The sequence below is a fragment of the Limanda limanda genome, chromosome 1, assembly GCF_963576545.1.
Source record: "Limanda limanda chromosome 1, fLimLim1.1, whole genome shotgun sequence".
Lineage (NCBI taxonomy): Eukaryota > Metazoa > Chordata > Actinopteri > Pleuronectiformes > Pleuronectidae > Limanda > Limanda limanda.
Window position 1 is genome coordinate 40,689,946 of NC_083636.1, and position 12,408 is coordinate 40,702,353.

Consider the following 12,408-nt stretch of genomic DNA (forward strand, 5'->3'; position numbering starts at 1 on the left):
ATTGCTCATGTGAGACAATAGTTGGTACAATATTCTCCAGGCGATAGACCAAAGCTTTAGCAGGGATCTTAGCATCTACATTTATGAATGAAAGAGGTCTGTATGAGCCGCAGAGATTCGGATCCTTATCTTTTTTTAAGAGAAGACTTATGGAGGCTTGCCTTAAAGTGGGAGGGAGAGTGCCATGTTCCAGTGATTCTTTATAAACAGCATGTAGTAAAGGGGACAATTTATCCTGAAATCTCTTAAAAAATTCCACTGGAAATCCATCAGGGCCAGGAGCTTTGTTATTCTGCATATTTCTCACAGCGAGATTGATTTCCCCTACTGTTAATGGTGAGTCAAGTTTTTTAGCAGCATCTGAGCTTATCACAGGAAAGTTGAGGCTATCTAGGAATAAATTCAATTCAGTGGTGTCAGGTGGAGATTCAGACTTATATAAAGAGGTATAGAATGAGTGAAAGACAGAATTAATGGTGGCGGGATCCTTATGCAATGAGCCAGATGCATCTTTTATTTAAGGGATCATACGTGAGGCTGCCTGGCGACGTAGTTGATGAGCCAGGAGCCGACTTGCCTTGTCACCATGTTCATAATATGTGGAGCGTGAGCGTAAAACAAGACGCTCTGCATCACTAGTGGTGATGAGATCAAATTCAGTCTGTAAATCAACACGCTGTTTAATTAAACTGGGAGAGGGGCAAGTAGCGAGTTGTTGGTCCAATTTGGTGATATTGATAGAGTTAGTTTTAGTTTTAGTCTTTTGACGAAAATGCATATTAGTTTTAGTCACATTTAGTCATTTTTATCCTTCTTAGTTTTAGTCTAGTTTTAGTCGACGAAAACAAATTACATTTTAGTCTAGTTTTAGTCGACGAAAACAAATTACATTTTAGTCCAGTTTTAGTCACATTTAATAGCCCCATTAAACTCCTTATCTTCCCTTCTCAGGTCCAGGGACCCCCTGTGTTGTGTCTACAACTGCATACTAGTCTAGCTTTCAGTACTTAGGTTGTCCATTAGATATCCCTCCTATAGGTCTATAGCAGGGGTCGGCAACCTTTACTATCAAAAGAGCCATTTTGCCCCCTCTACCCCCAAATAAAATTTGTCTGGAGCCGCAAAACATATTTGATAACAAAGCTGATAAAGTTTTATATAAAGTTATACAATACTAATCTGTAGATTATTGCATTTATGAAATTATAGAACAACAATAAAGAAAACTGTTGACATTTTATTTATTTTTACCTGTTACAACAAAGGGAAACACCAAATGCTTATGAAGAGGAGAAGAAAATACACAGGCAAGTGTAGGTCTACTTCGAAATAAATTAAACGCAGAACTATGTAGGGTTATTTGAGTCATCCCCATATTTGTGGGAAATGTATGAAATAAGAAGTACCCTATTTTGAAATAAATAAAAACATATAGCTGCAGCCTATATATTTTAGTTGGCGAAATGTGAAAACAAAATGTGAAAGCAGATCAGACCGGAGGAGGAAACTGAAGCTCTGTAGAAACCAGCTGCAGCCTCTGCTCCGATCCAGAAGCTGCGGCGCTGATCTCAGCGCAGCTGAGACCAGAGAAACTCTGTGTTTTCACTGTTTCCATAGTTAAGAAGCAGCCGGTCAGTCAGTCACCGGCCTGCTTCACATGAACGAGCTCTGATCTCACTGTGTCTCTCTGAGTGAGTGCGCTGCGGCAGGGGGCGGAGCCTCGGGACCGGAGCGCTCTCTGGGAGCACACACACACACACGCACACACACACACAGAGACACACACACTCGCCGCTCCGGGTACTTCATGACGGCCTGATACGATTATGTTTTTTAAAAATTGTTGTGACTTAGTCAACCTTAGTCAATTTTCGTTTCGTCTCGTCTCGTTAACGAAAATTAAAATAGATTTCGTCATAGTTTTTATTTTCAAAGATCCATTTCGTTACGTCTTCGTCTCGTCTTAGTCATGGGAAAAGGGGCGTTAACGAATATTTTTCGTTATCGTTATCGTCAACGAAATTAACACTGCAGAGTAGGAAATAATTTGTCCCCGCAAGTATGCTTTTAATGATTCCCACAGCAGTGAGCATGAAACTGGTTCCATATCATTTTGATTAAGAGAGATATAATCATCAATTTTAGTTGTAATAAATTTGGTGAACCTATCATCTGAGAGAAGTAATGTATTGAACCTCCAAGGTGTTGAGTACCGGGGTTGTGAAGAGAACTGAATATCTAAAGAAAGAGGGGCGTGGTCAGAAATGACAATAGGATGATAATTAACAGACAGTACTTTGGGAATAAGTTTAGCATCAATAAAATAATAATCAATCCGAGAGAAAGATTGTTGCATCTGAGAAAAGAAGGAATATTCCTTGGTACGAGTGTTATAAAATCTCCAAGGATCAGTGCAACCGTTCTTGGACACAAAATCTGAAAGTGACCTCGACATTGAAGAAGGGGTCAGAGTTCGTGGGTTGGAGCGGTCTAGTTTGGGATCAATTACACAGTTCATGTCCCCGCCAATTATAAGGAGGCTGTTGTTCAATGAGGGAAGACGTTCAAATAGCTTATTCATAAAGTGTGGATCATCGAAATTGGGGGCATATATGTTAACTAATAAAATGGGAATATGGAATAGCGTACCTGAAACAATTAAGTATCTGCCGTTTTTGTCTGATATCACCTTAGAAGCTGAAAACTGAATTGACTTACTAATTAAAATAGCAACCCCCCTGGCCCTAGAGTTGAAATTAGAGTGAAACACCTCAGAAACCCAGGGACATTTAAGTCTGACCTGATCTTTAGTGCGCATGTGGGTTTCCTGCAGAAACAATAAGTCCGCTGTAAGACGTTTCAAATGAGCAAATATCCTTGATCTCTTAATTGGACTCCCCATGCCTTTAATATTCCAGCTCAAGAATCTCACAGAGGACCCAGTAAGTGGGACAACAGAAGTATTAGTATTGGTGACCATATGTCAAATCCCTAGAGATAGAAATAGATTGAATCGACTGAATGCGGATCCCCAAGGAAGGAAGAAGAAAAGAAAAAAAAAAGAACAACAACAACAACAACACACTGAACCACCCCCCCACCCCCCAATTGCACTTACAACGACCCCATCCCCACACATGGAGAACCCAGTGCTAACTCCACAAGGAGTCAGATCCCTAAAACAAACACTTACGGCTTTTTGCATAACTAACAAGCTACGGGTTGAGCTCCTGCAAGCCTAGCAACATTTGACAGAAAGGTACAACCAATCAAGACCAAGATAAACTGAAAACCACATACGTGTGTGTTTATGAAAATAAGAGGAAACAGATTAACTGAAAAAAGTAGTAAATGTCAATATTAACTGTCACTGCTTCCTCAACAGTGTGTATCACTTCTTGGTTCTCTTAAATGTTAAGCCACCTGATGAATGCGCTGGCCACCTCTGGTAAATGGTAAATGGATTTGTATTTATATAGCGCTTTTCTAGTCTGATGAAGACCACTCAAAGCGCTTTACAGTACAGTTTCACATTCACCCATTCACACACACATTCATACAGTGCATCTACTTGCAGCACTTTGTTATTCTATGGGGGGCTATTTAGGGTTCAGTATCTTGCCCAAGGACACTTCGGCATGCAGATGGTTCAGACTGGGGGTCGAACCCCCGACCTTCATGTTGGAGGACGACCACTCTACCCCTCAGCCACAGCCGCCCGCCCGCTCTGCTGAATCAAACCTCCTCTCGGCACTGTTGTGAGTGATCCGGAGGCGCGCACGAGCCGTCTTCGGGGTATGGTCGGGAAAGACGGAGAAACTCAACTCTCCAATCTTGATCCGTTGCTGGGCCCTGGCTCGGCGCAATATGTCCACACAGTCTGTATGATAGTGTAGACCAGCGATTATGGGGCGAGGGAGCTCTCGGGGCTTCGGCTGGAGAGTACGATGTGCGCGGTCCACGAGAGGCTCCTTCTCCAGCTTAAAAGCCTCCTTGAGCAGAGAGGAAATATCCGTAGCAGCAGAAAAGGTGGAAAAATCTTCAGGAATTCCCACTAACCGTATGTTATTGCGCCGCGATCTCGCCTCCAAATCATCGCATTTATTGTCCAGTCTTATCAGTTCAGTTGACAGATGCTCCACTTTAGCCTGTAAGGTAGTAATGTCATTGGTGCAGGAGGAAAGCGATGCTTCCATTTCACCTACGGTGTTCTTCAGAGTACGCACATCAGACTGGATGTTTGTAATGCTACTAGATAACTCCGATTTCACTGCCTGTAGCTCAGTCTTGATGCTTGACAAGTTCTCGGTCAAGGCAGCCTGAAGCTCAGCTCTGAAAATAGCTGCCATCTCAACCCGGAATGACGAGAGCAGCTCGGCCTTAAAGTCATGTGGAGGAGCGCCACCGGCGGCTTCGACCAGGCAGGAGGGTGGATCACTACAAGGCGGGGATGCGGTGTGCGAAGCAGGCCGCGGCGGTTGTACAGGTGGCTTGGCTTTTGGAGGCATTTTGGTCGGCAAAAAGACGGCGTTAAATTCAGATTGTGAAGGTGGGGAAAACACACACCGAAGATCGAGGCAAAAGATGTACATAAAATAGATTTTTTAAAAGTTGTTGCAGGAGCTCAGAGAAACACGTCCTACTCCATTAGTCGCAACACCCGAAGTCTGAATTACTCTTAGACCAAAACCTTAGAAAATATTTTATTTTCTAAGCACCACTAGCAGGTAAATGAGCAAACATAAGTAGCATAAAGGCTGATTCATGCTTCTGCGTTGAAGCTACGTCGTAAGTACGCACGTACCCTAGGCAACGGGCCGAGCAGTCATACTTGTACTTGTTAGAATTACACCGCCGAAACACTAGTTGTAGTAGAGTTTCGATGCTAGTGTTCTGTCTTCAGGTCCGCTTATTTACAAATTCTTTGGTGTCTCTGTTTACTTCAGAACAATGGTGAGTGTTACTAAGCAAATCGTGTTGGAGTTGGAGCTGATAGATGTTGAAGAGCAATTTGTTTTTCTTAAAGAACTGCAACGAAGAACAGAAAGAAGTCGTCTGTGTTCGTATGTCAACTAAATTAAAAAACATTCATTCGCGATGGTTTGGTGGATAATTATTTATTAATTGTATATGTATATATTTTGTTAAAGGTATTATGTAAATATTTATTGTATATTTATACTTGGGATTATGTGTGGGGTTCTTGGAGATGGTATGTGCCTGCTGAATTAATTGACATCCACCTGTTTACAGTTGCAATCAGAAATATTCAACCCCCCAAAGATTTTAAGGATTTATCAATTAAAGTCGACAGAATCTTGCTCAAAGAGCAAGATTCTGCTTCGGATGACTTCCTTATGAGTTGAGTGATACAGAAAATAAACACGGAAAATGCATGATGTAGTATTTGTGTGTAGCAGTATATTTTGTTAAGATAGCCATGTCACAATTATTCAACCCCCATATAATATTGTTCTTTTAAAAGCTGTCTGCAGTTTTTTTTTGTCCTAAAGTGGAGTTGAAACATAATTAAGCCTTTGGGAACTCTTTACTGATCCTTCATTTGCTCATTTTACACCTGAAAGGCCTAGGGAGAAGAAGATTTCCCCAAAAAATGATATTCCAAGAGACACCATTGGGAGCATTGTAGGGAAGTTTAAAACGTATGGAGCAGCTGCAAACCAGCCTGGCCGTGGAAGAAAGCCCAACATTACATCAAGGGCCCTCAGCAACTTAGTCAGAACAACTCCTGATAAACCCCTGTGTGACTGCAAGCCACCTACAGGATGACCTGATGAAGGCTGGTACAAGTGCTTCAGTGGCAACTATAAGACGTGCACTGAATAAACAAGGACTCCATGGCCGGACTCCAAGACGCACTCAGCTCTTGACCACAAGGAACATCAAAAGTCGACTAGAATATGCCAGAAGGAATTTGGATAAGACTACTGAGTTTTGGGTGACAGTTCTACGGACTGATGAAACCAAACTGGAACTGTTTGGACGTATGGACCAGCGGTAGGTCTGGCGTGCAAAAGGACAGGCTTCTGACCAGAAGAATACCATCCCCAAAGTCAAGCATCTGCGGCAGGAACTAGGATCTTGATCGTGTACATGGCATCATGGATTCACAGAAATACCAGGCCATTTTAAAGAGGAATGTGATGCCTTCTGTTGACAAATTGAACCTTGGTGATCATTAGACTTTCCAGAAAGACAATGATCCAAAGCCCACCTCCAAGTCAGCCAAAGCTTGGTTGAGAAAAGATCCTATCATATCTTTTGTTGTTTGATGAGTTTTTTGGTAATTTATTGTCATTATCTGTCATCCACATCACTATAATGTCTATTGAGGTGAGGGGGTTGAATATTTCTGATTGCAACTGTATAAGGCAGCCAGTCTGAGCTATGCTGTATCACATGTGCACCAGGGTGAATAAAATAGCTTCAAGCCTGAACTGAACCTGTATCGTGTGTTTTTCCTCTATGGACACCTCAGCCACTCGGGCATTCTTACAGAGACTTTTTAGTCAAAGGAAAAATCAACACCAGGAGATTTGGACATCCTTAGTTGTACAGCCACACACTATACCAGAGATCTGGCTGGAATCTTAACAGGAAGAATCCCACTGGAAACAGACAAATGGGTCGCTCCAGAAATCTGTTGTCACAGCTTAATGTATCTTCTTGCTGTCAACCCAGAGACTGTTCAGATATCTGCTGTTGCTGCTTTTCCTTGCTGTTTTCTATGGCTGATTTATGGTTTGTTGTGTGAATATTTTTTGTAAAATTTGGCATATGAGACTAGTGTTGTCTGGTTCATGGCCTCTTTGACGATTTCATGAACCATTCTCCAACCCTGTTAATGAGTTCAGAGAAAGTTCATTAACATCCCAGTGTATGTCACTAACCTCTTTCTCTGGCTTTTGAAAGTGTTTGACAATGTTGCTCACTGCTTCACCAATGCCCTCTTGGATTTGGGCAGAAGTTGGTTCTGGAATCAGGAAAACAGCTGCATCAGTGTTGAAGTTCTGAGAACATCTGAAATTTCAGTTACCAAAAAGCTGCCTAGCTGATATTAGGCTAGAGGTGGGGACGGAAAGACAAGCAGACAGACAGGACGACAGAGGAAGACAGACAGACATTTACACCTGGGGGTAATTTACTTAGAGTTTATCAATGCACAATTGAAGGTTGATTTCATTAATTAACAACAAAGGTGGCTCGTTAAGGAGAGAATGTATGCTGTGATAGTATCGGTTATGTCAGAAAGGGAGAGTATTTCTCCGTTTTCCTTTACTTTTGCAAACAGTTCTCAATGAAGCCTTATCTATTTTTCAAACCATCTAGTGCATCAGGTTACAATCCAAGCCCAAAACTATTTATACATCTTTTTTGTGTGTAGATTGGTTTTAGGTTGACATTTACTAAGAGCCTAAATATTCCTGGCTACACCACTATATGGGTTTCACCTGAACCAATCAAATCAATCAAGTGGGTTGGTAAGGAAAAACTTCCAAAACCCCCCTGAACCGACAAGTGCCAAACCCTGACAGATACTCACTGCATTCTCGTCCAGACAGTGATGTCATGCTAGTGGTTTGGGATGAAGAATGTTGCAGTGGAGGCGTACGGCAGCCTCTCCCACCATCCTCGTCTCTACTTGGCACCACCAGCTCACCAATCAGAACCCTCTCCAGGCTGCCATCATCCACACCCTTACCAAGCCATCGTCCACATGGGAACCTGGAGGGGACACAGAATATTCGATGTTTTTATTATTGGCAGGAAGTCTCATTGCAAAAAATCAAAACACTGGATGTTTCCCTAAAACAAAATAGTTTCTTTCTTAAGCCTTATATATTAAATGTATCTGCCTCATACAGCTCCATTGTTTCCAAAAATATTAAAACAAATCAGTGAGCCACACTGTTCCACTAGATGTTTGTCACCCTGACAGATATACGCACACACACAAGTATTAGAAATTAGAAAGAAACAATCAAATTCACAATCAACTTCGCAAACACCATGAGCTACACTTGAAACACAACCCTGAAACCCATTTTCCATTCTTTCCAGAAATGTTACAATTTTTTTCTAAACTTATTATTATTATAGACAAAACTGACATTTGAAATAACATGAAAAATAACTACAGGTAAAAGAAATGAGAGCTACATTAAATTAAAATTATAGGTATAAAAGAGCAGCCCACACTTACCTGTAAGTGTGTCCTGTGATCTCATTGCGCACCATGACACAGTCCACCAGCCATTTAGCTAGGAGACCAGCGTTATCATGACCCAACTGAGCTGTCGTCAGCTTTCCCAGGTTCTGAGTCTAAACAGGGGAGAGGGAGGGAGAGAGAGAGAGAGGTTATGCTAAGTTTTTGCACAGCAGAGATACTAAGTCATAATAATGAGATACTATCTCATAATAACGAGATTCTAAGTCATAATGTACAACCCTTTTATTAAAGAATATAAATAATCACTGTCTCTGTAGTGTATTGTTTTTGAAAATTTTGGATGATACTTGACCCGTTTCACCCATGTTTGGGACATGAATTTTATTTCTACTATTTATGCTTTTCATTTTCAATTTGTTTTGAAAGATGAAAGTCAAACTACCGGTAAGGTGATAGCATGCATGATTGTTCTGCTATGAGAAAGGAAGTGACCGGTGGAGCTGGGGATGAGGCCTAAGAGGTTGACACACAACTCAATGCCTGCACATCAAATCCAAGTCTGTGCTCAGCATATGAGAGGCCAAAGGTCAAACTACTCACATCAAATGTCATATCCAGGAAGTTCTTGGGGATCTGCATGATACCCGAGTCCCCCAGCTCTCCTGACACACACACCCAGGGGTTGGAGGTGGTCATGACGTTGCTCAGCTTCTTGATGGGGATAATGACAACTCGATATGGGATCACTGAAGGGACAAACATGTCAGTACCAAAGTTAGTGCACATACATTGTGCTTTTACTGATTTTAGATGCAAACTTAGAACAAACACATGGGAAAACATCAATTAAAAAAAATGTAAAGACAAACTTCTCATACAGGTACGAGAGATCCGTACTCTCCCACTTCTCCTATTGTCTGCAAATGGAACACCCCATGTGAGACAACACCATGTCACTCAATGTATACAGGTTTAAAGTTGGCTGGTATATCAAACCACACCATTACACAGCTGATTCCAGGATGCATAGCAATGAGGAAATGTATCCTTATTCTCATTCTGATCTCATCAATCTTGTTTCTAAAAGACCTGGATTGGCGAGGAGGAGAGAAGGCAGGTTGCAGCCAATCACCTTCTTGGCCAAGCGAATGATGTGCTGCCGTCTGACCCTGCCCTTGGCAGCGTACCATACAGTGATGGAGGAGGTGAGGATCGACTCGATGATGGCAGTGTGCAGAAGTTAACCATCATTGGGAGATTGAACTTTTCCGCTGCTGCAGAAAGAACATTCTCTGCTGTGCTTTCTTGGTGAGAGAGCTGATGTTCAGCTCCCATTTCAGGTCCTGGTTGATGAAGGTGCCCAGGAAGCGGTATAACCCAACATTCCCCACTTGGGAGGCAAACGGGTGATGCAGGCGGACAGGACTTGGCTCTTCCTGAAGTTCACAGTCATCTCCAGTGTTTTTAGAGGGTTGAGCTCCAAGTTGTAGTCACTGCACCAGGTCACCAGGTGGTCAACCGCTCACATGTAAGAAGACTCGTCCCCACAAGAGATGAGTCCAATGAGAGTGGTGTTGTCCGAGAACTTCAGGAGTTAAACAGACTGGTAACTGGAGGTGCAGCTGTTCGTGTACAGGGAGAATAGCAGAGGAGAAAGAACAAAGCCTTTGGGGGATTCGATGCTGATGGTGCAGGGGTCAAAGACATGTAATCACCGACCAGAATGAATGAGGTGAACTCACGTGGGGACTAGAGGGGCTAGAAATTATGAAAAAACTTTCCAGAACAGGCGAACAGTGCTGCTGAATCACTGTCATGTTGAGTTATCTGCTGTTAGTATAAAAACAGGTTCCACCACCTTTCGTTTTGCCAGAGAGGTCGGTGTTGCGGTCTGCTCTGAATAGCTGGAGAATGGTGTTGACCCACAATTTCTCCGTAAAAAACATGGCAGAAGATGTAGAAAAGTCTCTGTTTCTAGTCACCATAAACTGAGGTTTGTTACCCATTGAATGAATGTTGGATAGAAATGATGATGGACGCACGAGCGCCCCCAGCACCTTGGTTTCACTGAGTGATCAATGGGGAGCGCACCTTGATCAGAATGTCCAGTAATTCCACTGATAAACTCAAAAATGATGGAAGTAAGTCCTCTAGAGTTGTTCCCCTGATGTCCAGGAACTATTCTCTGGTGAAAGAGGTCGGGTCTCAGGAAAAAAACGAAATTAACACACACAGAAAAAAAATAAAATTTGCACAAACGCACCATCTTGATTTGAATAAATGCCTCTATACATGCACTATATATAAATATATTTGTCCTGCTAGAGTTTCAATGTGATACAAACATTTTTTACACAACATAAAGAACCTCTGCTGTTGCTTTTTTAAAGAGTTTATCTTGAACCATCAGTGATGTGATTTAAACAAATTTGTATACTTTCACGCATTTTTCATGGCTTCATGGCTTCACTAGGTCAAACACTGATTAGCCACAACATTGAAAAAGGTAACATTATATGAGATTATTGTATGCTTCATAATCTATGTTTAAAATTAAATTGAGATTTCTCAATAGTTTTCAGTATTCAACATAAATACTGGAGTGACTCTAAGCCAATGTCAGTGGTGGCGAGTAGCTGAGGTAGTACTCACTGATGGTGGTGAAGACGTTGGTGAAGCAGAAGTAGTCAACGGCATTCAAAGACAGCAGGTAAAAGAGGAATTGCTCCTTCTCCTCCTCACAGCGCAGGAAGGCATAACGCTTGTACAGCTTCCTTTGGGCAAAGCACATAGAAGTCAAGTCATGCTCAAATAACGGAAACAGAATCATCATAATGCCCTCAAATGGTTTCTCAGTGCATCTCATACGCAGCCACATTCTTTCAGCTTGCAAATGCAACATGTACAACATATGAAGGATCGCCATCTCTAACTGGCTGCAGTTCCAAATTGAATGAAAAATCTTTTTATTCTACTCAGTGCCCACAGACATATTTGTATGGCCACAGTATCGTAGGAAGGAGACGAGGTACATTTTAGTCTCACTTCACAGTGCAAATTGAGTACTCAAAGTGAGTAATGCTTAAAGCTTAACTATAAGCAAATATCAACTTTCAGAGGAGAAAAGACTGAAGGGAAGAGCTGACAAACTAGCTGGTTTGTCAAATTAATACTTGGTTCAATTCCCCACCTTTGATTAATCCAAACAGTTTACCCAACCCTGATTAACCTAAACATGACCTTAATCCACAAGAATTCGATATTTAATTCTAATTAGTGAAGAATTTGCCGAAATCATTATCATTTCAAAATTAGGGATGTCACACTTTTGATATTATACCGACATTGTCTTCATTTCTGCATTGCTGTGATTGGTTTCGACCGACTAATCTTTTCAAACATGCAATAATATTATTAGTGCAGCAACAAAACAAAGCAACTGTGTGTGAGCTGGGTGGATCATATGGCACGCTCACTTGGTTAATGCTTGTCGGGACAGCAGCTGTTTGAGGTGCTGAGAGAGCAGCTTCTTTTCCAGGGACAGACGTACCCAGGCTCTGGCTCGGCCTACATCGGTCTTAATCTCTGATATACTCTGGATATGACTGGGAAGACAAATGATAGAGTGATGAAAGCTCACGAAAATACAGCTCTTGAGTACAACTTTTATTTTGATTAGTGATTTTCTGCTTTTCCTGATGTTGTGTCTAATCTATACTATATACTAATTGTACAGTCAACTTATTGTCAATGTAGTCAGTTCATCTTTGAGTCCAAGTGACAATTTGTGCCAAATCTGAAGAAATTCCCTCTGGGCACAGCAAAATACTGCAATGTTTATAACATAAAGACGGACAAACATTTATTCACTTGCGATTCTGAATTTCCAGAACTGCACAAAAAGCAAAACAGAATTCACAGTCAAGAGAGAGAGAATCTAGGAATTTAGAGGACAGCAGCATGTACCTCATGTCTTGTAACAGAGACACACGGAGTGATGGCATTGATATGGAACAGTCAGACTTCTTCCTCTCATGAGCATGTGACACTGTTAAGGAGAAACACATATTATGATGCATGCAATGTGTGTGTGTGTGTGTGTGTGTGTGTGTGTGTGTGTGTGTGTGTGTGTGTGTGTGTGTGTGTGTGTGTGTGTGTGTGTGTGTGTGTGTGTGTGTGTGTGTGTGTGTGTCTGCACTTGAACATTGTGAGGAAAA

The 12,408-nt window shown here is 41.7% G+C and overlaps 1 protein-coding gene across 1 annotated transcript in view; it reads right to left on the bottom strand.

Moving 5' to 3' along the window:
• Positions 1–12,408, bottom strand: part of dennd5b (DENN/MADD domain containing 5B) — a 58,245-nt gene that overhangs the window by 7,467 nt on the left and 38,370 nt on the right. The window contains exons 13-19 of the mRNA XM_061067570.1: positions 12,158–12,239; positions 11,668–11,796; positions 10,844–10,965; positions 8,792–8,937; positions 8,225–8,343; positions 7,565–7,746; positions 6,912–6,994 (exon numbers count right to left, since the gene is read on the bottom strand). Coding sequence (XP_060923553.1) covers positions 6,912–6,994; positions 7,565–7,746; positions 8,225–8,343; positions 8,792–8,937; positions 10,844–10,965; positions 11,668–11,796; positions 12,158–12,239 — 863 coding nt within the window. The remainder of the gene's footprint in view (positions 1–6,911; positions 6,995–7,564; positions 7,747–8,224; positions 8,344–8,791; positions 8,938–10,843; positions 10,966–11,667; positions 11,797–12,157; positions 12,240–12,408) is intronic.